This window comes from Trichoderma reesei (assembly GCF_000167675.1).
Source record: "Trichoderma reesei QM6a unplaced genomic scaffold TRIREscaffold_20, whole genome shotgun sequence".
NCBI lineage: Eukaryota > Fungi > Ascomycota > Sordariomycetes > Hypocreales > Hypocreaceae > Trichoderma > Trichoderma reesei.
This window is the reverse complement of record NW_006711167.1, coordinates 535,932-563,432: the sequence shown is the minus strand read 5'-3', so window position 1 is coordinate 563,432 and position 27,501 is coordinate 535,932. Positions and strand designations below refer to the sequence as shown.

The following is a 27,501-nucleotide window of genomic DNA, read 5'->3' as shown; positions in this document are numbered from 1 at the left end:
ATCAAAAGGCGGACTCGGGTTGATATCGAGTGCTGCCCCTCATTGTGGCATGCGGCAGATGCTGAGGTTACCGTACCTTAGGGTAAGGTAGTATGCTGCAAAAAAAAGACGGAATCGTTTCATTAAGAAGTCATGTAGCTACGTAAGATGAGGCTTCGTAGCCGCCATCACAGAGATCAGCCCAGAAACCACCCCCATCGCGACAAACAGAAACAGCACAAAGTCAAAACGTGTCTGCGCCCTTCTAATTAGAAGTAGAAAGAAAAAGGGAAGCATCAGGCCTCCTCCTCGTTTCCTCCTCGACACAACACAGTGTCGAAGCCTTCCGGTATGCGACGTACATTTTCGAAACATGCGACTAAGATATTTCCCCCATTTCCCACATGTCGTTGGCATCATCAGAACTGCGAGGCAGCTTAGCAGCACTTGCCGCTCTTGGAAGCCTCGTCGTCGGCCGCCTTGCTGAGTGAGATGTTGGTGCCGGCACCAATGGTGGCCTGGGCGCCATCGCCGCTGTCGAGCGCCTTGCTGGATACGATCCGGTAGATTTCTGAAATTGCGAGACTGCGTTAGTACTTCAAATGGGGGAGGAGATGACGGAGAGAGAGGAGTGTATGAGGCCAAAAGGGGGGGGGGGGGGGGGGGGTCGTACCAGTGAGGATGTTCTGGAAAGCAAGCTCAACGTTGCTGGCGTCGAGGGCGGACGTCTCGATAAAGGACAGATGGTTCTCGCCTGCAAGATCACAATCGGTCAGCGACAACAACAACAACAACAAGGCTCCGTCATTTGGTTGGATCTGAACGGCAAAGACGAACTAGCAAATGCCTTGGCCTCATCCGTGGGCACAGCCCTCAGGTGTCTCAAATCGCTCTTGTTTCCCACCAGCATGATGACAATGTTTGCATCGGCATGGTCCCGGAGCTCCTTCAGCCACCTCGTGACATTCTCGTACGTCTGGTGCTTGCTGATGTCGTAGACGAGGAGGGCGCCGACTGCACCTCGGTAGTATGCGGAAGTAATGGCGCGATAACGCTCCTGACCGGCCGTGTCCCAAATCTGCGCCTTGATCGTCTTGGAGTCGACCTGGATCGATCTGGTGGCGAACTCGACACCGATGGTGGACTTGGAGTCGAGGTTGAATTCGTTACGGGTGAATCGGCTGAGAAGATTGGACTTTCCGACTCCAGAGTCTCCAATCAAGACAACTACCAGGGCGGGCAAGTCAGTAACACAGCTCCTCCAGGGCGGTCGGACGCAAATGCGGCCACGAGGACACAGGAGAGGGCGGCACCTTTGAAGAGGAACTAGTGGGGGGTTGAAGCATCGCCGTTAGCGTTCCGCCAGGTGTTCATTTTCATTTCATCTCGGGGCGATGAAGCGGGCGGGACCTACATCGTACTCGTCGTTGGCCATGGTTGCAGCAGAGCTGTGGTGCGCGCGCGTGTGCAGAGGAGGGTTTTTCGGTCTGGCGGGTAGATGCTGATGCTGGTGCTGATGCTGATGCTGGTGCTGGTGGGAAGGCGGTCGGTCGCTGGCAGACTCGAGGTGATCAGGTTCAGGTTGTGGATGTGGAGGGGAAGAAGTGGCTGCGCGGCTCTGACGATTGGTTTACTTGTACTCCGCAGCGTGGACTTGTACGGCAAGGTACCTACTATCCTACCTACCTAGTATGTACCTACCGAAAGGCAAGTTTTAGTGCTCCCTTGTTCGGGGTCGCTAAACACAGTCACCTGGGGGATTCGAGCTCGCTCAGGAGGCGCGTTTGCAGGCAGCGAGGAATGGATGCATTGCCCGCAGCCTGGCAGCGACCTGCCCACAACTACGGGCTCCCCTGGGCTCTGCATGAAACAACAGGTACCGTTGAAGTACCCTTCCTCTGGACCCCCTACCTCTCTACGGTACAGATACACAACGTTCGAGTTAGCCTGAGGGGACGTGAATGGCCGTCGTTTAGCACAACAGGCCTAGTGGTGCCCTTTTGCTGGGAAGCACACCAAGCAAAATGCCCTTTGGGTGCTGGGGAGCTTGGGAGCCCACCAACAAGGAGTGACGGGATGGAGTCGCTGGACCCCGTTTTCTCTAGCACTGGACCGCCATGGGAGGGACTATTCTGTGTTTGTACGGACGGGCCAATGCTTGTTTGTCCCAGACAGCTGCCCCTTTTTTCCTGAAACTTCAAGTTCTCATGAGCAGGAAAAAAGTCACAGGTACGACATGGCATATTTCAAGTTCACCCAGATATTCCTACCTAGGTAGACTAGAGTTGTACCTGAAGTCGGTGCCTTAATACACCACACAGACGAAAGAAGCTGCCTACCTAGAGACACGGCAGAGCCATGCATTGTTTGTAATTAAAGATGCCTGTCAGGTGCCCGAGGCGCTTCCCAGCAGACTCCAGGCGAAACACATGCCAGCCTCTCACCGCGTCTGCAGAGGTAAGGTAACAAGGTAGCAAACACATGAAGCCGGTGGGACTCATCTCGCAAATCTGGGCAAGTTGGGTACCAAGCAGAGAGACCCTGAAAGTGTCCAGTTGATTGCCGCCCGTTAGGTAATCACTTCAGCGCGCCCATGCGGTGCAACAGCGGCATCGAGGGCCAATCCCGCCCGCTCAAGCCACTGCCAAAAAAGGTGTGGGAGCTTGTGCGTTAGCAAACATACCTTACCAAGCTTGCCTACCCAAGCTTCATGCAGCTTGGATGCATCACCTCCTCAGGCACGCTCAACGGCTCCAGACAGTCCTTTGGCACAGCAAAACCGCCGTCTGTCTCGCCCAGCAGCTCCCAGTAGTACCCAATAGTTTCATCGAGGCACAGGCAGACATGTTTGCTGCCGCGACAGCTGTGCACAGCTGCAATCACGTGAATGCAATTTTCGTCCACTGTTTGCGCAAACATTGAAGACGGCCCAAGGTCAAAGGTCACAACCACCACGCTGCTCCGGCTGGACGCGGTTTCTCGCCTGAGCATCCTCAACAATGGCGTCCGGACCGGCTGACGAGGCCGCCGCGGGCTTTGGCGACGACATCTCGGTCACTTCGACGGATGACGAGAATGACCCGGAGATGAACGTCGACCGAGTCCTTGCTGAACGACATGTACACGGAGAGTCTCACCTCCTGCTTCTATGGGAGAATCTGCACTTGGGAGACGCACTCTGGGAGCCCAGAGAAAACCTACCGGAGACGCTCGTGGCGGAGTGGGAGCAGGCCAAGGCGAACCAGCGAGCTGGACTAGAACCAAGATTCGTCGTCCAGGACTGGAAAGATGCCGTCATACAACAATACGATGAAAGATGCGTTCGACACAACCGTCGCAATGCTGCGCGAGCGAGGCGCGGCCTTGCCGAAACACTCATCTCGCCCACCCGTCAAGATTTGCTCGAAGTGCTCAGTCAGTGGGCAGACGACGAGGAAGACGATGGGCAGAGGTGGGGAGAAGCTGGCCAGGCTGATTCAGCTGCAGCCACCTCGGGACAGGGATTGCCTCAGAACTTCTCAGAGAACCCCCCATCATTACACGAATGGCAGCCTGAGGATGGCCGAGACCAGGACTTTCCACAGCTTCTACCAGACAACGAGCCCTCTTCTCCTGCAAAGCAGCCTGCCCAAGGATCAGAGCAGGGCTCGCACCGAGTCCCATCAAACATTCAGCCGTCATCGCCTATAAAGCAACCGCCAGGAAGACCAGAACAGGCCCTGCCTGAAGATCCATCACACAATGAATCCCCTTCACCTACGATGCAGCCTGCGGGGGGAATCTCGGGCCCTTCAGCCCCAATGGCACCATCAGTTGTTACCATCTCTCCTCGGAGATCCTTGGCAGAGACGCTCTTTGGAAAGCCTGACGAGAACCCACCCGAAAATCCAAGGCTCGATCCTCCTACCAAGCTCAAGTCGGCACTGAAGAGCGCCGAAACCACATCGCGAGGATCGGTTAGGTTCCTTATCCCGCCTTCAGAAGCTTCCGACGAGGTGCCGAGGCGGCCGTCTCTCTCCCAGCGGACACCTGCAGCAAAGGCGGCAGCACACACGAACGTCTTCACCGGCGGTCGTACTCGCAAGGGGAGACACACCCTGAGCGAAGTCGCGGCTGACCCGTCAACCAACCCCAGGTTTCTCAACTCGCATCTCAGGAGGACGATAGAGCTGCAACGCCGAGATCGAGAAGGGACGAGAGCACCAACCCAGCGCCCAGTCGGACTCATCTCTCTTGACCCTTATAACCCCCAGGCTCCGTCAGGCGAGCAAGTGTCGGCCCATGATGCCACGGTTGGCGATCAAGCCAACCCAAAGCGCAGGTCGCCAACAAAGGGCGTGGCTCATTGGGAAGACGAACCGATGGAATTAGACCCAAGCGAGAGCCTTTTTGTACCTGAGCACACGCCGTCGCCAAGCTCAGATGTTCCAAACCCATTCAACAACAGTCATGACAAGGAGGAGCAACCATACCGCTCAAGGTCCATTAGCAAGGCGGTCCAGCTGGGCTCGGATGGCCTGAGCGTCATTACTCTCTCGTTCGAGGGACTACCTGACGAGGCAGATGCCAGCTGGGCAAAGCAATTTTGCTCGACCGAGCCACTCGTCCTCACACATACATGCACTCGCCATGATTTTGATTGCCAAACCGCGCCGATTGGTCAGCTGAAAATCATACCGCTATGCCAAGGAGCTGTTTTCTCATGCACTGAGAACGAGTCCGTCACAAGCCTGGCAAGCAACCTCAGGCTAGGGTCTACGGGGTTGCTCTCCGTTTGCGAAGGATACTGCGTCTACATTTTCTGCGCTGGGGAATTCGGTGGCCAACCGACCCAAACCGCGAGTGATGCAAGCCTCAGATACCTTCTCTTCGAGCCAGTCCATTCCGATTCTCTAGGACCATTGATGCTCTCTCCCGCTCCACAGTTGAGACTGTCAAATCTGGCCAAGGGAGGCGACAGTTCTGCGTCTTGTTCAAAACCGCTGAGCCGAGTCTTTGGGCTGAAGTATGAGCAACTGTTGCCCCCCTTGGCGAAGAATGCAGAGAGGCACAACTTTTTCATCGCTTTTCCTCCTCGTGCCAAACAGGAGGCTCTCCTGCTATCCTGGTGGCTGAGGGACAACAACGGCAAATGTGATATTCGGACCGCTTACACTCAAGGCCACTGGGACAGCTTCTTGAAGCTGAGCCATGGGGCTGTCATTATTCACGAGGATGCCCTGTGGTCGATACGATCGTTTCCCAGGCTTCACAACCTTTTGCACGGACCCAGGACAAACTACACGTTTTGGATGTTCAGCCGCTCCCTCACACCGATCCGCGCACTCGGCTCCGGAGAGTCGCCGCCGTCTCCTCTCGGTGACATCCGCCTTCACCGAGTGTTCGATCCTGGAGCAGCCTTCTTGGTCACGCCCAGTTTCTTCATCTCCGAGCCGGAAAACGCATATACGTTCATGAAGTGGTTCTGGAGCAGATTCGTCAAAAGTGTCGATCCGAGCCGACCTAGAAAGCTGGTCTTGTGCGCAAAAGTAGACGAATGGATGAACGACCTCAGCGTGGAGAAGATTCTCATGACGCACAGACGTCCAATCGCGATTCCGGAGGAGGAACGCGTTGCCAAGGGTATCTCGGACTTGGCGATCCACTGCCGGTGGAAGACCTTCAGGATGCTCCAGCAGCTTGTAGTGGATGCGCCCAGCGAGGTCGCCGGCAGAATCATCTTTGCACCCGAGTCCATAGACGGCAACGATGAGCAGAGCTTAGTCAATTGGTTCGGGTGGTGGTCAACCCTCCACATACACCAGTATCGAAGATTTACCGTCGTAGGCTCCGGCCAGCAGACCGAACAACGGCTGTCGAGGATCGTTCAGACTCCAAACTACAAGAGGCACTTGACGAACGACCCGGACTGGCAGCCGCCGGTTCTCACGAGACAACCTGAAGCATCAATCCCTTGTCCTGCGCCGCGGCAAAGTAGGGAGGATGAAGCCCTTGCGCTAAAGTCTCATCTAAATGGGATATTTGTCGCCGCCAAGCGTGACTGGAGCCCTGTCAGGGTTTATTTCCACCCCGTGGGTTTCTCGAGCACTGCTGTTTCCTTCCGTCTTGGAGATAGGGGCGACATATATCAGCCGTACGACAAGTGGCTCAAGTTCTTCTGGGATACATTGGAATTCAAGGGGACGAAGAAAAGCCCGCACAATTCGGTGGCCGGGCTGTTTCACACTTTCGATGAGGACCAAGCTTCAACGCTCACGATTCACAACGTGCAATGTTCGCCATGGGCGGCCGTGCTTCGTCCCGCAAACCCGCATATCCGGCCATGGAGGCATTCGGAGCTGTTCATCTGGGATATTCGGTACTCGGAGAGCATCAGCAAGGGCAAAGAATTCTGCTCTTCTGATCTTCTTGAAACTCAGCGCCGCTTGATCAAGTTCGTGGAGGATGGGGCGTGGGACACACTGCCGCTCAAGAATGTCTGGGTCGGCGCCTTTGGGACCAATCTTGCCGGTGTCAGCGCCATGGATGCCACGCTCAACTGGATTGCGAACGTGCCGGGAAAGGTTAGAGACTGGATCCCCGCACCATCCAAGGAGCTCCCTAAAAGAGGCTGGACACCGGTCTTTCCTGAGAGGCCCCCGGAGGACCGGTGGGAGGACGAGCGCGGCTATCGGCGGGGGGGCGAACGGGAGTACAGGCGGGAAGATGAGCGTGACTATCGGCGGGAGGATGAGCGCGATTATCGGCGAGAGGATGAGCGTGACTATCGGCGAGAGGATGAGCGTGACTATCGGCGGGAGGATGAGCGCGACTATCGGCGAGAGGATGAGCGTAACTATCGGCGGGAGGATGAGCGTGACTATCGGCGGGAAGACGAAAGAGAGAACAGGCGGGAAGACGAAAGAGAGAACAGGCGGGAAGACGAAAGAGAGAACAGGCGGGAAGACGAAAGGCAAAACAGGCGGCAAGATGAGCGAGGAGACCAAAAGGGTGATCGAAAGAGCAGCCTGGACTCGGCTCATGCCGAGACGATGCAGGGAAGCCCGCCAGCGGACGACGGCACAGCGCCGCCAAAGGCCATTTTCCATCCGCCGAGGAGGGGGGTTGGCCAAGCGGGATCCTCGAAATGCTGGAACCGGCTGTACCACGAGGCTCAGCAAAACGACCCCAGGTTTGAAGGAAAAGAATTCGCCTTCACCTTTAGGCCAACGATGGAATGGTACAGCGAGCAGTGCAAGGAGGGTCGAGGCTTTGAACACGTCGCAGTCGTGCCATGGCAGGAAGTGTTCCGAACATGGAAGATCGAGAGCGCGTCGCAAAGAGGAGGCTGACGACGGCCTGTTCAGACTGCGTCGTTCTTGCGCGATCCACGTCGATAACACAAGAGTGTCTCGTCTTATCAACAATGATGGCATATCATGGTCTAGGTCGCGTTGTCTTTTGAAAACACTCGACCTTTGTTCCCTCTTCCCCCATACCCAAGCGGATCTCAAGCCCATTGCCATGGTGGCTTCCTGGGCTGGTATATACGGTGGTTTCGGCAAAGTTTGACGAGAGAAAGGAGTTACAAACGCAAGGATATTCTTTGGACGTGGGCCCAAGGGCGCCACAGAGTACGAATGTTATACAAGATGTCATTATTACTGTACGAAGGACAACGACGACGACGACGACCCAGAGGGTCAGCCGCAAATCAAAGGTTATGCAACCTTTCGCTAGTGTAGATAGATGCCTGAAGGAAATACCCATGACAATGGAAGCTGTAAATGATATGAACAAGACGCCATGCAAAAATACTTCCCCCCGCCTTTACCTAGCAGATGTGGGAAACGTCCGCGCGCTCAGTAGAACGCCCTTTATCCTCCTGATATTGTCCCTTACTTTGCGAATCTCGTCTTCCGAATCAGGCTTCTTCTTCCTCTTATCAAAGCCCCCGAATAGCTCCGCGTGATGCCCGTACGTCATGGTATCCAGATCGTCACGGAAGACGTCCAGCAGAACTTTGATGTCCTGTGAATCGTTGCTCTGCGACGTAAAGTCATCGGTAAGCCCCTTGAGCGACTTTGCCAGTTTCGAAAGACGCTCCTCTTGGATCCTAGACTGGGCGCCGTCCTTTTCCTGGAGAGACGCGGTGGAAGGGCTAGTGGGCAAGGACGTCTGGGTGCCGACGTCGCGGTGGAACATTTCAGAGGGATCGTCCTCGCTTGCGTCCGAGGCGCTGGTTCCCGAGGCGGACTTGTACGACGGGACGACGGAGACGGTTGTTTCGAGCCGGGCGACGATGGCGTCGAGTTTACTTGCTGCGGTCTCGTGGAGCTCGATGCGCGCGCTCGTTTGTTTCTCAACCATGGGCTCGACGGCGAACTTGGTCGTGCCGTAGATGAGCGCGGATAAGCCCCCGAACGCATAGAGCGTGCTGAGCAGGCCGTTTTTCGTGACGAGCGGGGGTGGGCGCTGGGGCTTGGTGAGGAACTCGGGGTATGTTACTACGGGGGGGCGGTCGCCGGGCGCGAGGATAGGGGCGGGAGATGGGGAGGCGGTAGAGGCGGGTTGTTGTGGTTGTTGTTTGGGCGCGAATGACTTTTCGAGGACTTGGAGGGCCTTTTGGTTGGATTCCTAATCGGCGCATGCGAGTGTAAGTCGTGGTGGGAATCAAGGGGGGTGATGATGAGTCTTTGTTGACTTACGTCTGTTGGCGCTGGTGTTGAGTCCTTGGAGTTTGGAGCGTCTTCTTCTTCTTCTTCTTCTGCAATGTCACGGAGAAGGTACTGGATATCTGCATCGTCGACGCCCTTGGACTTTAAAAAGTCAACCTTTATGTGTCGCGGAGCCGCTTTCACGGCGTCATCTTCGAGGAAGCGCCGCGCGACTTGCAGCCGGTCTGCATGGGCATCTTCATCATGCTGTTGCGACTGCGACTGCGGCTGCGACTGGGCTTCGTCGATGTTTGGTTCGTCGTCGGGCGCGGTGAGCTGCCATTTGGGGACGCTGTCGGGGGATGGCTTGTCGTCTGAGTCGTCCATCTTCTGTGCCGTCTTGTCGGGAATTGTTGATTGTCTATATACAAATCATCAACTTGAAGGGGAAAGAAACGTCAGCTGAAGCGACGGGCATCGATTGACATTCGGTTGGCCGGGTAAGATCCGGCTCTGTCGCGTCACAGGCCGAGGCATGTGCGAACGCAGCAGCGCTGAGGCTTAGCAATGTGCTGAACCAATGAGGCTTGCAGAGTCTAGCTGAAAACGCCAATTGTTTGGGTCAACCTCAAGTACCTGCCAATGTACATAGTAGAGCTTCGCGTCTTCACGTAGATCTGAAAGCAGTGATTGTAGAGCATTGGAGTAAAAATTACGTCGACGTCGCGTGAATTGGAGACTTCTGTTTTGTTATGAATAAGAACCGCGTTATACGTATAGTATAGACTGCCTTGACTTGTATGGTCGTTGCGCTGCGGTTCTGCTTGAGACCCAACGCTGCTGATCCAACGCTACCCTGAAGTGACATTGAAGCGACGAGGGCGCGCATTGCAGCTGATGGAGGAACAGGTATCCGCAAGCTTTCGGTGGACAAGGACCGCGAGCAGACACAATCTCAGTCAAGGCTATGCCTAGGTGCTTTGCCGTCTAACCTACGACCTAAGCAGCAATCAAGAAGCAAATAGGTACAATGCGATAATGGGACTCGTAGCCAAAGACTTCTGATCAAAGCATCAACGCCAGCCCAGCAAAGGCGCTGAGAAAGTCACAAAAGTGGGCCTAGGGGTCGTCCAACTCTCTGAGAAGTCGTTCATCGGCTTCCTCAACACCAAAAAACCAACACGCAGTTTGTGATACAGCCGCAAAACAAGAGCCGTGGCCGCCAAGTACCGCTGACTTACCCGTGGCTGCCATCTTTAAAGTTTGCGCAATAGACGAGTCTTGAGGGCATCGCCTCACCTGGTTCAGCTCTCCTTCCTCGCGCCTAGTCCGATCCGCACCACCGATTGGCATTTTGCGACTTCACGTCGACACTCAACCCTGCCGTCATCTCAAATTGACGCTTGGAACCATCGAAACCGCCCTCATTCTTGGACTTCCCGCCGACGCAGAACTTAGCAGAAGCACCGACTGCCGCTGGAAACACCACGCTGAGACTTGCGAGGTAGCGACAGATCAGGTCCTGCGCGCTGATACTATTTCGCATCCCTACGCCTGTAGCACGCGTATCGTGGTTGCGCCGCTTGGGTCCAACAGCAACCACAACGAGAACAGCCGCCGTTGGCTGCAGCTGCCATCAAAAGAACCAGGTAAGGCGACCCGTCAATTCCTTTTATTCGTCTTGTCCGACTCTGTCCTTGTGGGCGTGATGCGCCATTGATCGGCTGCCTGCTGCTGCGCTGCGTTTGTTGCCTCCCTCGGAAAGCCGTTCTCGCGGTGGAACCCACGGTGATGCTTGGTTAATTTGCTTTCAAACCGATGGATGAGACTCTACCTCCTTGAACACCTGCCCGTTTGGCCCGCGGTCATTGATGGAGGCTTGTTGAGTGCAGCATCCCGACAATTGGCGATTGGCGATGGCCTCATCCGCGTCTTCCCTCTCGAGTGACGAGGTTGAGCACTTGTGCGTGTGGCTCGTCGAGGTTACTCCCCGTTGGTCGTGGAGGAGCCAGTGCATTTTTTTATATTAACCACGCTCGGCTGCTTCATTGGCCCGGCGGCTCAACCTCGATGTCCCTCAACGGCAGGGTTGCGTGGCGCGAGTCGCAAGCAGGAACTTCCCCAATCGCCAACAACCCGCGGCAGAGTTGCTGTTTTGGGTGCTGGATCAGCCCGAGCAGAAAGGCTCGCGTCCGCACCAAGTCGCTTTGCCTTAGTGGCTGATTCCGCGAGGGCTTATCCCATCGACGACGCCGCGAGCGAGGTGCACGTCACTCAAGCGAGCACAGCACAGCACCCGTCATTGCTGCACGACAAAGAGACACACACACGGCTGCGGCGCGGCACAAAAACCCACAGACGCGGCATCAGCCAGACAACTCGCCCGGGCATCTGCTAGTGCAGGCGGCTCGGACTCCCCTCCCCCATCATCTCCATCCTATATCCACCATCTCCCATAAGCAATCTTCATCATGTCCTCACGTCCGCGGCGGTCGGCCGCTGCAAGGGCCAAGGAAGTCATTTCTGTCCACGCTAGATGGGCTGACACGAGCGAAAAGGAAGACGCAGGTACCGCTATCGCCATGTCATCGCGAAGGACGGGACGTGCTGGTGGCGCAGCGGCCTCGCGCGATACCGCCTCCTCGCCAGAATCGACTCATCTCAGCGTCACCGTCAAGCTTCCAAATAGCAAATCACGGCAAGCTGCCAGAGGGGGCAATCGCCGCATCGACCCGTTTGAAGGCGGCGAGATCGTGCACGGAAAGCGCAATCGCGGCGGCAAGAAGAGCTATGTCATAGACTCGAGCCCTGATGACGAGGAAGAGGAAGAGGAGGAAGAGGTGGTGGTGGAGGATGATGAAGAGGATGACGATGAAGATGAAGAAGACGACGAGGAGGGGGAAGAGGAGGAGGTGATCAGGGCGGAGGACGATGACGAACTGGACGAGGATGCTGAAGGCGAAGAAGAGATGGACGTGGACGCCGACGGCGAAGAGGATGCAGATGGCGACATTGACATGACCCCGAACGACGATGCTCATCCCTCAGCAAAGAACGCAAGGGCTAACAAGCCGAGGCCCACGGTCAAAGTCACCTCATCCAGGGCAAATCAAGACGAAGAGGAAGACGACGAAGAGGAAGAAGAGGATGACGATGACGACGAGCTCAGCGACCCCGCAGACAGTGACATTGGTGACGATACCATTGTTTACGGCGATCAAACCATGGCTGATGAGGATGCCGAGGGAGAAGAAATCGAAGTAGCGGGCGAGGAGGAGGAGGAGGACGTTGAGGAAGACGATGACATGGCCATGCAGCAAGGGGCAAACGGCGATTCAGATCTCGACAGCGAAGGAGGCAGCCGAGCCGAAACCCCGGACCTTGCCAAGATGACCAAGAGGCAGAGGGCGCGCTTCGAGGATATTCCCCAAGAGTTTATGAAGCTGCCCGATGGTGAGTACTCATGCCTTGGCCTTCGCGTCTACATGGATGTGATGTGACGTGAATCTTGTTTCGCCATCGGGACATGCCGCTGACTGCTACAATGCAGAGATCCAAGTCAAGAAAGTGTTCACCGCCGAGGAGCTGTCCATGCGGCGCCAAGAGATGGCCAGGAGACGCCGCAATCTCAGCGAGAAGCGTAACGAGGAAGTCAAGGTGAGTTGCCTACGTGTGAAACTCTTATGGCGCACACAATGCGTCGATACATGTCCACAACGCAATGCTGATACCGTTCCCACAACAGATGGAAACCATCAACAAGCTCCTCAAGAAGCAGGCGCCCAAGATCAACCGCAAAGCAGCTGCCGAGACGTCGGAACCGGACTTGCAGAAAGCAAGCCCTGTCTTTATTCGCTGGGTCAGCAACAAGAATGGGAACCGTGTTGCCGTTCCCGACGAAATCATGGACGGGCCCGCTGGTGCCGTGTTTGGAGAGAAGAGTGAGAGGTCGTCGGGGAAGCTCGTAACAGAAGTAGCCTAAGCTAGGCTGCAGTCTGTTGTGGCTCTTTTTTCTTTTCTTTTCTTTTCTGAATGCTTCGGGATGGCTTTTCTTTTCGGGGGACACTGCGATCGATGGCATGATACATACAATGAACAGGGAGGGGGGGGGGGGAATGTCACTGCCACGGTAGGTAGACAACAGCAGTTGGTTGGAGATTAGGCGCATGGGCAAAGGAGCCTGAACAAGGACTTGTCAACAGATGACATATCGGTGATATAGATGGTAATTGAGCAATGTTTGTAAGGTACTCTCGATGCTGCTGTTCTCTATGGGCCCTTACATTCGTAATGCGTATGGATGGAGTGGCATGGATCGCATTGGCCTGTCTTGATGATGCTGCTGGCTGGCTGTTGTATGGCAACCATCGACGGTCATTGTTCGCTTCATTTCGTACCTGATATACTTGTTGTCTGACTTCATTATTCTAACTATCTTGTGGATTTCCTGTTTGTTCAAAATCTCAATTGGTCGTGAGAGTCCCCTTATATGAAGATATTTTCCAGAGATTCGATCTAGTAGACAAAACCCGCATCTTATGGCAATCTAAAGTGTCTCTTTTCGAAGCTCTATTCCCTAATATAGGCAGTTTTATTACGATAGCTTTCCATGAATGATTCATACTCCCACGTCGCACAATACAGATATCTTGCCCGCCCATTCATCAACCTTCTCAACCCCGCAAGTCTGGCCGGTACAGGGTCTCCAGGCTTTATCTGAACTGAGTTGTAGCGTTGATATGGGTGCCCAGCGTAGATGGCATCCTGCTCTACAGAGTCTTTCATTTGACATTGGTAGAATAGGTGTGGAACTTTGATCGAAGTGTTGTCGAATGCATTCACGAATTCCCAAGCGCGAATACTAAAAGGAGATAACATGTCAGTAAATACTAACATGTTTCCAAATGGTATAAGGTACTAGTAGTGTATGAGGCATATCATCAGCTTGAGATACTTACCCAGTCACACTATCACAAGAGACCAACTCTAAGAAGTCGGTCCTCTCCATCCATGCTCTATCAATAGCCCAGATGTAGACTATAACCAGCCAGTCTCCAATCAAGCTATGGTTATAATCCTGGCCATATCGGGAGAAAACAGCTCGTCTCCCGCATGTTATCTCAGGAGGCGCATCATCAAGCTTTGTGCGGTTACGCACATGGTCGAAGTGTCTCGGAAAGTTCTTCCATAGAAATATCGACTTTCGATGGTCTCCTTGCGTCAATTGAACGGGGAGGTCTGCGAGATAGGACCGTATGAGCATGCGCCATGGCGCTTGCCCGTCTTCATATCCCCGGGGAACAAGGTCAGCTGATATCAGCCATCGGAACGATCGTGCTTCAAGTGGTGGTGTTGTTGTTGTTGAAGGACGAAGCGGACGACCAATTTTGAAAGCCAACCGCGCATCATGCCAGGCGGCCGCTATCCGTCGATAACGCGAGCTTTGCGCATGCTTGATGATGGTCTTGTTGTAGTCTTCGTCTTCATGAGGTCTTTGCAGCCATAAGGGGGACGATTCATCGCCCAGCGGCGGAGAAGCATATTCGGGGAGCGAGGGACAATGGCAGGGGATGTAGTGCGTGCAGCGAGGTTTGTCTACAGACGTAGATGCAGCTGATGATGCTGTGACTGTGTTTGAGGATTCTGTAGTCAAGATTGACGACGTTGCAGACATGATTCGATGATTCTTGTTGTTTCTTGCAAGCGCCTTGTTTATTGAGAGATGGCTTTGGTGACGTGAAGTTTTGCAACATGTGGTTGTACGTCTGGTTCATATATATCCAGAGATATCGGCCCGACGCGAAAAAGAGAATCTCCTCCTATGGGAATGGCTGGCTTGATACTTTTTGGCGTTTCTTTCATTATGACGATGTATGAAGGGGGTTGAAGAAGGTTCGATGTCTGTGATGGATGAAGCTATCTGTCTGTTAACAAGGCCCTCTAGATGTTGCTATAGTATATATATATATCTATAATCTATCTATCTATATCTATCTATATATATATTCTATCTATATATTTATATGATTTATTATCTAGTTAGTTATCTATATAGATATCTATCTATATAAGTTATCTGTCTATATTAACTACTATCTGCTTATTGCTTTTCTCTGTTCCTAATACTAATGCTAATGTAAGCTTCCGACTCGATCCTCTCGTCTTTGAGGGAGTGGCGGCGGAGAGCAAGCAAGGAGAGAAACGTCGTGGTAGGTGAAGTGAAACTTGAGAAATACATGACGCGATATCGGCGCAAGTCCACCACTGCCCCTATGTCGGCATCAACCATTCAAATCTTGGATGGAAACTTCAAGTTTTAATAGGCCTCCACTAATGCCATGATGGAATCTTTGTTCTGTTGTCTTCCCTCTTGGGCTGCAACACACAAGCTGCGAAATCAAGAGTTGTAAACATCCGCCGACCACGAAGGAGACAAAGGCCCGGCCGTAGCACCCGCGGTTAGGTATTGAGTGTTTTGAGACGGCTTATAATACCAAGTAGGTAGGTAGTGGTAGCAGTAGTACAAGTCAGCAAATCCTCCGAGCACACACAAGACAAGCTCAGCTCAGCTTCCTCCTGTTGGATCCTCTCGGCTGTTTTTTAGGAGGAGGAGGAGGAGGAGGCAAAGAGAAGAAAAGTGCCAAGCGGCGTTCGATTCGTGGGCATGTCTCAGCTGATACACAAGCAAATCTAGCTAGCAGCCACGAATCAAGCCACGGAACCACCCAACCTGCAAAGCTCTTGAGCACATGCCCCCTCCCTTTGTGTAGGTTGCCTCTTCTCTGGCAGACTACTGCATACAGTAAAGACAAGCTACTACTACCACTAGTAGTAATAGCTCTGAGCAAGGAGGCGGTTTGTTCAGTTCAATTGCTTGCTTCTGTCGGGCGCCATTGAATGCGGGGTAATACATAAAAGTGATGGAGAGGAAAGACAGGGAGAGACAGACAGATAGAGAGGCACACACACCATACGAAGCGGGGGAGGCTACAGGGGGGCAGCTGTGAGGATGACAGGGCCCGGTCAGAAGCCCGGTCAAGCCAAGTTGGTCAGACGTGGGCGAAAGGATTTTGGAGTGTTGAATTGAATGCTGATGATAAGGCTACCGCTTAGGATCAGAGCTTGTGCCGCCGCCGCCGCCATGATGGCTTGAAGCTAGAGGGTTTGAGATAGTATCGTACGTGGTCGGGGGACCCGGATGAGGCCTAGACCTGGGGTAATATGACATGGACGATCTTTGAACGGCGGTTAACCTTACCAGGTGATGAGTTGCCCTTACCAGCACGCTTACGAAGAAGTACCTAGTAATGCTTCAGTGTACATACTAGGTATAGTGCTAGGTAGCATTGCGGTGGCGCTGCGGATGCTGTGGTGGTGATGATCGGTTCAAGGTATAGCAAGCTGTACAGTAGGGAGGAGGAGGAGGAGGAAGAGAGAGGGTCGGGTAAGAAGCCGGGCGGGGGGGCGCTTTTGCCTGGGTCATGTCTGTCTGTCTGTATGTCTCGAAGTGTGCATGAACCCTCCAGAGCTGTCACCATCTTTGAGGCGTGCCAAGCAGACAAGCTCGGATCTCTGAGTGGTTTGGCAGGTGATCATGAGGTTGACTGTGATACTCAAGCGTTATGCACTTTGACTCGCGCAGTGCTGACGATGATGGATGCAAGAGGTCAGGCTGAAGGAGTAATAGGAAGCATGCTGACTCGGGGAGGATTCTATGTCTTGCCGTTTTGTTTGTGACTTGCCTAGGGATGGCGTTGCTGCGTTACCGAGGTTGTTGTCGATGTGACAGGTAAGGTAGTCTTAGTTATTATGGACCAGATGAGACATGCACAGTAGTACTATAGCAACATGGGGGATCTGCGGCGTGTGTTAATGTGTGATGGCAAACAACTGGACCATCAAGACAAGCATCCTGCATGTATGTACAGTATGCACATACCCTCTCCTCGACCGGCAGAAAAGCAGCCAGAAACAGAGCCAGACAGACACAAGCTTAACAACAGCAGGTATTCCCTTGAGTACCCTTGGCATGGCTTAGACAATCGCACCATCTTGATGCGCCGATCGCAGGTGGTGCCATGACCTCCCGGAGCAAAACCAGACCAGACCAGGCCAAGCCCCCAAGATGTGCCCTTGAAGCCAAACACAGTCAAGTCACACGACGAACGACGAACCCGCCCAGCCCTGTCGCTCGTCAAGCTTGTCTCTGTCTGTCCGGCTGCCCCCACCGGCGGCGTCTCCCGATGGGCTCGCCTGGCCTGTCGATTTGCGACCAAAGGACGAGGATCCGCTGGATTGAGCCCAAGTTGAATTGGGATCCAGCCGTGATGGCGTCGAGGCGAGAGGACGGGAAGTTGACAGACGGAGTTGCTGTAAGAGTACTGCCACAGGTACTACCTTACCTACTGGGTAGCGTTAGAGCGGTACATTGGCCTGAGGTCGACAAGCACGCCCTGGTGCTCTGGTTGAGGTACTCTGCCGGCAGGTATTCCGCTACGCCGGCTCGCCCAGCTTTGCTGCACCCGACGCCCTGTGAAAGCCCTGTGGAAGCCCTGCAAAGCCCTGTGAAGCGCTTGTGAGGCCCTACAGAGCCCTCTGTACATACAGTAGAGCGCTAACTACTAACTTTGCAGCTGGTGGCTCCCCCCTCCCATTGGATACACGGATCTCAATTTTTCTCCTCCAACCCCCGTCGATGCCTGACCTGACCTGACCCGACCCGAAAACTGACCTGACCAGCGGACACTGACCTGATCGAAAGCCGGCCTCTCTCTCGTGATTGATCGATTTTCTCTCTGCATCTGCTTGCCGCATTCCACTTTCTGAACGGATTGCCGGCTGTCATTGGATCGGGACTGGGCTGCGAACTGTGGCTGGATCGGTTCCGCTTTGGCTGCTCTCCTCCCCCCTCTTGTTTCTCGTCTCTCAAGTTGCGCCTTGCCTTGTCTTGCCTTGTCTCGTCTTTTCCTGCGTCTGCCGGGGGATCCTGCATCTGCCTAGGTATCCGGCCTTGCATTCCCATCCATTCCTCTGCAGTGCCACCATCCCGTCGAACGAGCATCCTGTGCCCCGGCTCGTGTGGCTCGTGTGCCTTGCTATATGCAGCCCATCATCATGTCGTCGCAGCAGCCGCCACCACCACCGCCAGGCGTGGCCGCGTCTCTTGCCACAGCCTCTTCCTCTTCCTCTGCTTCTGCTTCTGCTTCGGCTTCAGCCTCTACCTCTGCCTCTACCTTTGTCTCTACCTCCGCCTCTGCCCCTGCTGCCTCTTCTCCTCCGGCTGCCCTCTCCGCAGCCTCGGCCTCTTCTGCCTCTGCATCTCTTGCATCTCCCGTCTCGCCTCGGCAGCTGTCGTCTTCTCCCCATTCATCCACCGCCAGCACCAGCGACACCATCACATACGCCACCTATTATTCTGCTTCATCCTCTTCTGCAGCAGCAGCAGCAGCAGCATCCGCGGCCACTTACAGCCATGATCAACTAAGGCTGCTGTCTCTGCCATCACACGGTGAGTCTCAACATTTTTTTTTTCTTCTTCTCTTTTCTTGTTCGTTTTGTTTCTTTTACCTTTGTGATTGCTCTCTGTCTCGTCTCCTTCTTTACTTGATATGAGCAACGGCAACTCTTGGTTTCACAGCCGTGGAGCCTCGCATTCCTCCTTCTCATCCTCGTTCTCACCCAGATCCCCCATCCTTTTTTTCAACTCATCCTCACGGCGTCTTACTCTGCCTCGTTTCCGCAGCACTTGCACCTTGTTTCTTGCGTGTCTTTAAGCTTTTATTTTCTGCAAGCCACCAAACCTCCCTACTCGTCGCGACAGCCGCCCTGCCGACGACTGCCTCTTTGACCTACCTACCTAAGCCTGGCATGTCAGGGCGGCACTCTGTATACAAGCTCCCTCCCCTCCCGAGACATTGCATCACCTGCTTCCTGCGTTCAGCGGTGCAAGGATTCACTGCCGGCAGGGTGTGCGTGCTGCTTGTGCTTGTACTTGTACTCGATACGGTTCCCTTTTTGGCCGTCGGGGTACCTGGCAGACGAATACCTACATAGCATGAACCTGGCGTCACCTCCAAACTCTACCTACCCAACCTCTACCAATCATTCGGGCTGAATCATTTCTCCTACCTTTGCCTTCATATCTGCTCTTGTCTTCTCTTCTTTGAAACCGCTCCGTCTTACATCACCCATATTGGTCGCAACACTACTGCCATCATCTTCACCATCATTCCTCTCCCCTCTCTCCCGCCCAGGTCACTGCTCCGGGCTGAGACAAACCGTTGAAACATCGCCCTCTTGACGATGCATTGGCTCGTCATCCGGTTGTCGAGGTTCGTGCAACCGAGCTCCAGCGGCGGCATCAACAAACAAAAGACACAGACAAGCCGTCCCTTGTTGTCATTGCCGCTCCACTATCAGCTCATCTCATCTCATCACCTCGCCTTGCCTCGCCTCGCGTTGCGTTGCCGCTCTCCACCCCCAACCTAACCGCCTTTCTTATCTTCATCTCTTCATCACAAGCTGCGGCGCTCAGCACTAGCTACCTCTTCACATGTCCATTTAGCCGCCTGTTTCCATCGGCTCGCACACCGCCCCCCTCCGCTTATCCTGGCTTTACTGCTTGGCTAGAGCTGTTATAGACAACAAGGTGCTGACATCTTACTTGCCGAACCTCCCAGACGCTACAGATCCCACTGCCGCCATTAGTCTCGGCCATCGGCACCCGTCGTCTTCCCTCGAAGACACCATCAACACTTGTTTGCCAGCCTTTTCAGTCCCAGAGGCCATCTCCTCGGCTGCCGACCCAGACACAGCCATGATCTTCTCAGACTTTTACAAGGGAGCCCGGTCTCCTCTGTCCAGGCTGCGCTCACATAATTCTCAGTCTCAATATCCCTCCTCGGTAGACTCGCCTCCTTGGCTAGCTGCAGAGTACGAAGACCTTCTGAGTAAGGACAAGTACAGGCAAAAGGATGCCATCAAGCGGTATCTGGCGGCCAAGGTCAAGACCAGCTGGGATTTCACATGGTCCTCACCCCGCCGGCCTGAGAGGCAAATCGCAGAGGTGTCGAGCAGCACACATGCGCAGAAGAACGCCTCTCTGCAGGAGGGGGAGCCCGAGGCCATCAGGGTCGATTCCGCCAAGGACATTCGGGATGAGGCGCACGAGGATGCTGAACTCGCCATATCTAGCAATGACCTGAGCGAGGCTCCTTCAGGTCACGAGGACATTGACGACGACAATGACGACGACACGGATTCAGTATACAGCGTTGTCTCAGAAGATCCTGTTCACTATCGTCCCCGAATGGACTGGTACTCTGACCTGTCTGATGACGAAGCTGCCATTAATTCTTTGGACAAGCTCCAGGCTACCGACAACGCCACCAAGGTGTCCATTTTGGAGAAGCGAGCTCTACGCCGCAGAGCCGCTAGAGACGAAATGACTTGGAACGAGGGACTGGCCTGTTTCGAGGCGCGGCGGAACGCCTGGACCGGCGCAAAGACGGTTCGCGTCCGCAGCAAGCCAGCACCTTCACCACCCGTCTCTCCTCGCTCTCCCCGGCGCTTCTTCTTCCGCCGTTCGATCTCGGGATCTCCACCTTCGCCAACTCTGATCAACCCAAGCTCGCCCGGGGGCAGTCAGTCGGGTGCCATATCCGACTCGTCGTCCATTGCCAAGGACGACAGAGACCTCAAAGCGCAAAGCTCCAGGGACTCTGACCGCATCGCTGATCGTCTACTGCCCGTCGAGACGCTGCTCCCTATTCCGCATCCTATCCTGCCGCCCAACAACTCTTTTCGAGCTTCCATCACACCTTCGATCTATCTTAGCCTCTACGATAAGGTCATTCTCAATAACCTGCAGCCATCGTGTCCCATCAACCTTGCAGACATGATTCGCGCGTGCGTCACGGGGTGGAAGCGCGACGGCGAATGGCCTCCCAAGCCGTCGGCTCCCGAACCCATGGTCGTTTCCATGCGTCGTAAGAAGGCAAAGAAGGCGTCGACAGCAAATGGGAGCTCCGTGGGCAGCACTGCTCGTAGATTGAGCTTTGGGCTACTGGGCCGCGACAAGGACGACGAATTCCACGCTGGCACCGGCATTCGCAAGAGTATTTCCAAGGTGCTTGGCCTGGGGGTCCAGCCGGACGGTTCACACCACTGACTGCCGCGTTTACATGGACATGTTCCGCATAGCGAGCCGAAGCCGACTATTGGGAACGGTTGATCTGGACCCATGTATAATGATCTAGGACGGGAAATCACGGAATGGGAGGCAGCGGCGTCTTGAGATACTATTGGAATATTACCACTTGACCTCATGCCTGGGGAGGCGCTCTATGTTTACGATATACAGGCACTGACTGCATCAGCGACGTCTGTGCACATATACCCAATCAAGCGTACAGGTTTGGCGAAGAAGAGGATTTTGGATGGCTACCGCCACTCACGGACTGGCTTTGTCTTGGGACTATTTGTTTTTTTTGAGTATGATGGATTGAATCTTCACCACGTTTTAATAAACGTCGATTCGTGAACTGAGACGTCATTATAGGTATGAGCCAAGCAAGGAGAGTGATGAATGGCTTGGGGGGCGCTAGAACAGTTGGGTGAATATATTCAGGAGGTTCAGAATAGTTGGGTATGGTTCTTCACAGATGTAACCCTCTCGAAATGTCTCAACTCTTGGATTATATATCAAGCTTTTGCTTTTGCTTTTCCTAGCGAACTACGTGAAAGAACAGTAACTGCACATCACCTCAGCCCTCGAGCTGGTCCTCAAACAGCTTGGCATGGGGATCCTTCAACAAAGTCTCCACCGCGTCCACCAAATCATCCAGCAAGCCCCTAGCAAACCCTCCCCAGCTCTCAAACGTGACAATCTCGAGCGTCAGCTTGCTGCTGCCGTCGTGGACAAAGGCCTGAATCTTCCACTCGCGCAGGGGCTCCTCGTGCGGGTAGACCGTCTCCAGGCGGCCGCTTCCGGCAGCAGCGAAGGCGAGCTTCTCAACGTGCTCGACGTCCTGGTGGACGACGGAGTCGAACCACAGGTCCGAGGCCTTGGTCGGTCCATCGGGGCCGTTGTCGAGCCAGGTCGTGCCGCAGAGGGAGGCGATCTCGGCGAGGCTGATGCCCTCGTGGGCGGAGCTGGCAATGTGCTGGTGCTGCACGGCGGAGAGGACCTCGAGGGCGGTGCACCCGCGGGGGAAGAGCACGCGGACGGGGATGTACTGCCAGCAGGGGCCCGTGATGGCGTTGGCAGGGCCGTGGGGGAAGTCGATGTTGCGGCCGCTGACGACTTCGCCGAAGACGACGTCGCGCAGGGACAGCCGGCGGGCGAGGCACAGGGCCCAGGCGGCGGTGGGCAGAGAGGCCACGGTGATGTCGCGGAGGCGCGAGGAGATGTCTACCGTCTGCTGGATGGCGAAGTGGTTCCGCTGCTGCACGGGGACGTCGGGCTTCAGAACGGTCAGGGAAGATCCCTGGAGGAGGTCTGTCCAGTACGGGATGCTTTCGGGGATGTTCTTGCTGAGGACGTGGTGGACGTAGGCGGAGAAGGGGACAGTTTCCTGGACGGGCTCGTCTTGGTAGAGGCCTGAGAGCTGCTGGAGGACGATGGGCAGGCATATCTCGTCGTACTGGGCGTGGGAGAGTCGGAAGATGAGGCATGATTGCCCGGCGCTTGATTCGACGAGGAACCACTTCACGAAGCTTGAGCCGAGGGGCATCTTCGTCAGTGCATCCAGACGGCAGAGCTGATGTGCAAATGCCTCGACGTCGCCGTCAATTGCGTACTCGACGAATTGTGGGACGAGCTGTTCCAGGACCACGGCGTAGCCTTCGTCGTGGTGCTCGGTGAAGACGGTGCGCAGGATCTCGTTGCGGGCGACGAGCTCGTTGCAACTCTGGATCATCTTGTCGCGATTGATGGTCTTGTCGAAGTACATGAGCTCATAGCGCGCCGAAAAGCGCGGGAGCTGAGTCGTGCCCCTAACGGCAATCTGCTGCAGGGGACGAGTAGGAAGAACGTTGCTGATGCGCCAGGACGAATCGGCCAACTGAGGAGCAATGATGTCGTTGACGAACCGGAGCTTGCCGTCTTCGTCTTCTTGTTGGCTTAGCAAGGAGAAGGGCTTCAGCGTTCTTTCTCTGGTGGTGGTTGCGTCTGCGGATGATGCAGGCTTCTCGACTTCTTCCATGACGCTGGCCATTTCGTACAGCGTCCTCTTCTGGAATATCTGAACCACGCTCAGCTTGATTCCCTCAAGTCGAGCTTCTGATACAAGCTTCATGGCCGCAATGGAGTCACCTCCGAGAACGAAGAATCCATCGTTCAGGCCAATATCCTCCTCGCTTAGACGCAGCACGCGGGCCCATAGACTGCGCAGCTTGCGCTGTCTGCTGGACGTTGCTGATATCCTGCTCTTGGTCACTCCGGTTGAAGCCGTCTGTGCGCTCTTCTCGCTGGAAGTCTCCATCAACTTGATGCGAGGGGGTTTCTGCGTTGGGTCATATCTTGCCAATCTCCCCGTCTTGTAAAACCTTCCTTGTGCAAGGGCTGGCGAGCTGGGTGACGCCTCGAGCCAAGTCGGCCGTGCGATTTCGACCAAGCTTGGCAATTCCTGTGGGCATTGGACAATCAGTTGGCCAACCGCAGCCAGCGGCACAAGTCGGTTTGGCTCAGCTGCATCAGCAACATAAGCTGCCTGAATGCCAGGGAACGCCTTGCTTGCATCGCTAATGTCTGCCTTCTCCATTGCATCCCGCAGCTCCCCGATGTCCTCATTAAGCAATGCCGACTGAAGACTGCTGAGCGTGGAAGAGCTTTCTTTGCACAACAATTCCGCGGCTTGTTTGAACTTGTTCAGTGCCCTCTGCATCACAGGGACGGAAACAGTCTTGGAATCGAAACTGGCCATGGTAAGGAACCCTTGCGGATCCATGGAACAGACCAGCATGAGCGGGTAAGTGTTGAACTTGAGAGCCTCCTGAGCCGCCTCTGCATCTCCCGCCGGTACAAGGCGGCTCGCGGGTAAATCATCCGACTCGGGGGACGTATCAGCCTCTGCGCTTGGGTGCAACACCAGGCCGGTCTTTAACTCGCATGCCTCATAAGCGTCAGGGCTGAGTCTCCGTATGTGCTGTAAGCCGAAATGCTCGTGTGGAATCTGTTCCACCGTTTGCTCCTGGATAGTTTGCAGAAAGTCGGAGACTTGCATATCGCCGTCGATCTGGACTCGCACAGGAACAGTCGTGATCATGGGCCCTTCAATCTCCTCGGCCCCAACAACAGGCGCATTTCGGCCAGTCAACGTTTCTCCAAAGATGACATCAGTGCTGTTGATGTACTGCGAGGCTACGAGTGCCCAGGCTGCTCTGATGACTGTTGCGGTGGTAGCATTTGTGGCTCTGCCGGCTGGAAGAGGAACGTATTCCTCCAGCAATGAATCGGACTGCGGCTGATAGCCTTGCCAAGGAAGAGGCGGGAACTGGAAGGCATTGGCTCCGGAAAGCTGCTCTCGCCAATAACTGGCGGACTTATCCGCCTCCATAGTCAACAGATACTTGATGAAGTGCTTGAACTCTGCGGGTCGTGACATGGCCTGGGCGGTATAGGCTTTGTTCACTCGTTCCACGATCAGGGGCATAGACCAGCCGTCGTAAAGCGCATGATGAATAGTGAGCACAAAACCGACCTTTCCGGTTGTGCTATCGTCAATAACAGCGTAACGAACAAGAGGCCTGCCCAACTCCATGGGCTCGTTCCTGTCATTCACAAGGTACTCGTCGAGATTTGTACCTTGGAAACTATTCAATCTCTCCTTGATGACCGCCTGAACAAGCCCCCGTCCGGGAATTTGCACGATTCTCGTGCGCAATATGGGGCTGTCTTGTTGTACGGCGTCGAAAGCTGCGATGAGCTTCTCAGCTGTGGCCATGTCCTCCAGCCAGACGACTCTCTGTGCGACATATGCCTCCTTGACTTTGGCCGACAGTGCCATGAGGGCTTCTTGAAGGGGAGTGCATGCGTAGGCATCCTCAACGGCGCTGGTTTCAACGCCGCAGAGAGCGGATATTTCCTTTCGCGCAGTTTCCGCATCCCAGTCCTTCTCCAGAAGTGAAAAGGGAGGAATGTCATCCACGGAAGACTCCGAGACCAAGGTGGCTTTTGAGGCCATGTTGCTGAGGGTTGGATTGGTGAAGATATCAGCAACAGTCAGGGCGATACCACTCTCGCGAGCAGTGACGACGAGTCTCATGGCGCGCAAGGAATCACCGCCTAGAGCAAAGAAGTTGCTCTGCCTGTAGATTTTTGCATCGGAGCCGAGGACCTTGACCCATGCTTGCTGCAGCTTCTTTTCTATCTCGGTTTCCGGTTCCTCCTCCTCCTGGGATTCGGGTGCTTGCATTCGACTGAAGATTTCTCGCGGAATTGCAGACCCAATCTCCCGCAGTTTCTTCCGGTCAGTCTTGCCGGATACCAAGGAAGGCATGTGCTGGAGGGTCACGAACGCTGCCGGGACCATATACCGTGGCACTCTGGATCCCATGGCCGCGTTGACAGTTGCCAGGGCAGCTTTCAGTTCCGGTGACGGTTCAACAATGGCCGGATCTACTCCGCTGACGCCTGAAGAAGCGGACTCTGAGAGGAATGCAACGAGGGAAGGGGCACCTCCATTCTCTGGCTTGATGACTTCTGCCGCGACCTTGATGCCGCTGGGCAGACAGGCTCGTAAGTGGTGCTCGACTTCCGTGAGCTCGACTCGTTGGCCTCGCAGTTTCACCTGTTGATCTTTCCTGCCGACAAACTCGATGGAGCCGGATCCGTTGTTTTCGTATCGCACCAGATCTCCTGTCTTGTACAGCCTGCCAGGCCGCCCGGGGAAGCCATTGTAGCCTGAAGTCAACCAAGACGGGTTCTCGATAAAGACCTCTGCTGTCTTTTCTGGCTCATCGAGATAGCCGACGCCAACCACCGGGCCTTCTATGATGAGCTCTCCGACGGCGCCAACGGGCATGAGGACATTGTGGTCATCGGGATCGACGATCCAGGTAACGCCTCCGACTCCCTTGCCGATGCCCGTCGAGATGGTCACCTGGTTGTTGATGGTACAGCCAACAGTGCACTCGGACGGGCCGTATGCAATGATCAAGCTGGTGTGCTGGCTCCAAGCGGCTGCGTCGCTTGCAGAAACTGCCTCGCCACCAAGACCCAGAACATCCAGAGACGGAATAATATCGGTGTCGAGGACTCTGGCAACAGAGGGCGTCATGTGGACCATGTTGGCCTTGCTCTGTCGAATGGCGCCGCTGAGGTCGTTCATCCTGGCTTCCTCGGACGGCACGCAGATTTGCCCTCCAGTGGCTAGCGTGCACAACATGCAGTCAATGCTCACATCGAAAGCGTACGAGGGGAAATCGAAGCACCGAGAAGTGTCTTTGTAGCCAACGGCCTCCGCTCTGGGGATTGCGCCGCTGGTGTAATTGCCATGGGTGATGATGACGCCCTTTGGCTTTCCTGTGCTTCCAGAGGTGAAGATGATGTACATTGGCGTTTCTGCAGGCACTTGTGGCAGGGCTGTTTCCGTGTCTGGCTCCTTGACGCCGTCAAAATAGTCTCGAGATATCGCGATAACTTGGCCTCCCGGTCGGGAGATCTCTTTGCCAAGCTCGCTCTGAGCCACTGAGGTGATGATGAGGTCTGCCCCTGTTTGCTCGACGATTGTCTGTAGTCGTGCCACGGGCTGGCTGGGATCAGTCAGGGAGAATGTTGCACCCGCTTTCATGACGGCCAGCACGGCAACAACAGTCCACATGGACTTCTCGAAGCAGAGCGGGATTCTGGTACCGGCTTGCCCATGCTTTTGCAAGATGTGCCTGGCAAGCCGTGATGAGAGGTTGTCCAGCTCCTGATACGTCAAACTTCCATCCCAGGATTCAACAGCGACTTTATGCGGCTGCTGCTGGACTCTTTCCGATATGATGTCGTGCATACAGCGTTGTATATACGGAGGTACATGCTGATTCCACGTCCAGAGCTGTTCGAGGTCGGCTGAGCTGGCGATGCCGCTCTGCGTGGTTTGCTCAGCAGTCGGCGTCTTGGCCACTTCATTGTTTGTATCCGTGGCCGTTGCTATACTCTGAGGGAGTGACAGCTTGGCTGAAGTAATGTTGCCATATCCATCCCCGTCAATAGCCATGGCGCCTGCTTTGATGAGACGTTGTTTGGCAACGTCGTGGAGTTTGCATCAATGGTATAAGCAAAGCTTCGTCCCTTTCTTGATGTGTGATATCAACCACGAGGGACATGGCTGAACATGCGGGGGGGGATTCGGTGCTTAGCATTGGCTGCCGAGTCCAGGAACACGCATGCAAATGCCTCTCTGCATCCCAAACGAACCTGGTGTCACCTCCCTCCTCCGATGATGCCCGCGTGGTCCAGAGCCATGCCAACTGCACCCATCATTTCCGGTTACTCAAGACCGGCGAACAGGGTCGTATGCCGTGACACGCTTCGGGCGGACGATCGTGTGGAGCGTGAATCCGTCTCCAACAGCGAGGTGACGGCGGTTGCCACGAGTTTCACGGACGAAGAGCCACCGCGTACGAGTAATAGTACCTGTCCCAAGACGAGTGGTGTGGCTATTACTGCGTGGATGCATGACAAGGGCCTTTCGACCCATCCAAAGTAGCGTGAGGGGGGTGTGATTCCGTGAAGAAACTTGGTGGTACGTCAAAGGAACATCTTCTCCTCACGGCCTAGGAGACGGATCAGATAAAAGGTGGTGGGGATGAGGGCCAGCGCTCCAAGTGGGGGAAACGAAATTGCGTAGCTTGGAAACGGAGCCCTGAGACGATCTGATAACTTTTTTTCACCATC

The 27,501-nt window shown here is 54.8% G+C and overlaps 6 protein-coding genes across 6 annotated transcripts; 3 read left to right on the top strand and 3 right to left on the bottom strand.

Moving 5' to 3' along the window:
• Window positions 1-416: 416 nt before the first annotated feature.
• Window positions 417-1,414, bottom strand: TRIREDRAFT_5209 (Ras-GTPase; the record flags this gene model as incomplete). Its single annotated transcript, XM_006967894.1, has 4 exons — window positions 417-550; window positions 653-733; window positions 817-1,206; window positions 1,390-1,414. The coding sequence occupies 4 exons, from the start codon at window positions 1,412-1,414 to the stop codon at window positions 417-419; spliced, it is 630 nt and encodes a 209-aa protein (XP_006967956.1).
• A 1,564-nt stretch (window positions 1,415-2,978) lies between these two features.
• TRIREDRAFT_110509 (uncharacterized protein) lies at window positions 2,979-7,310 on the top strand (the record flags this gene model as incomplete). The annotated part of the gene is made up of 1 exon (XM_006968040.1): window positions 2,979-7,310. The coding sequence occupies one exon, from the start codon at window positions 2,979-2,981 to the stop codon at window positions 7,308-7,310; it is 4,332 nt and encodes a 1,443-aa protein (XP_006968102.1).
• A 325-nt stretch (window positions 7,311-7,635) lies between these two features.
• Window positions 7,636-9,002, bottom strand: TRIREDRAFT_80788 (uncharacterized protein; the record flags this gene model as incomplete). The annotated part of the gene is made up of 2 exons (XM_006967972.1): window positions 7,636-8,559; window positions 8,667-9,002. 2 exons carry the CDS (start codon window positions 9,000-9,002, stop codon window positions 7,789-7,791), a joined length of 1,107 nt encoding a protein of 368 aa, XP_006968034.1. The 3' UTR covers window positions 7,636-7,788.
• A 2,084-nt stretch (window positions 9,003-11,086) lies between these two features.
• Window positions 11,087-12,597, top strand: TRIREDRAFT_110507 (uncharacterized protein; the record flags this gene model as incomplete). The annotated part of the gene is made up of 3 exons (XM_006968039.1): window positions 11,087-12,068; window positions 12,166-12,272; window positions 12,361-12,597. The coding sequence occupies 3 exons, from the start codon at window positions 11,087-11,089 to the stop codon at window positions 12,595-12,597; spliced, it is 1,326 nt and encodes a 441-aa protein (XP_006968101.1).
• A 5,132-nt stretch (window positions 12,598-17,729) lies between these two features.
• Window positions 17,730-21,225, top strand: TRIREDRAFT_123354 (uncharacterized protein; the record flags this gene model as incomplete). The annotated part of the gene is made up of 2 exons (XM_006968038.1): window positions 17,730-18,123; window positions 19,295-21,225. 2 exons carry the CDS (start codon window positions 17,730-17,732, stop codon window positions 20,782-20,784), a joined length of 1,884 nt encoding a protein of 627 aa, XP_006968100.1. The 3' UTR covers window positions 20,785-21,225.
• Window positions 21,226-21,379: 154 nt separating this feature from the next.
• Window positions 21,380-26,821, bottom strand: TRIREDRAFT_67189 (non-ribosomal peptide synthetase; the record flags this gene model as incomplete). The annotated part of the gene is made up of 2 exons (XM_006967971.1): window positions 21,380-23,084; window positions 23,163-26,821. The coding sequence occupies 2 exons, from the start codon at window positions 26,819-26,821 to the stop codon at window positions 21,380-21,382; spliced, it is 5,364 nt and encodes a 1,787-aa protein (XP_006968033.1).
• Between the last annotated feature and the right edge of the window lie 680 nt (window positions 26,822-27,501).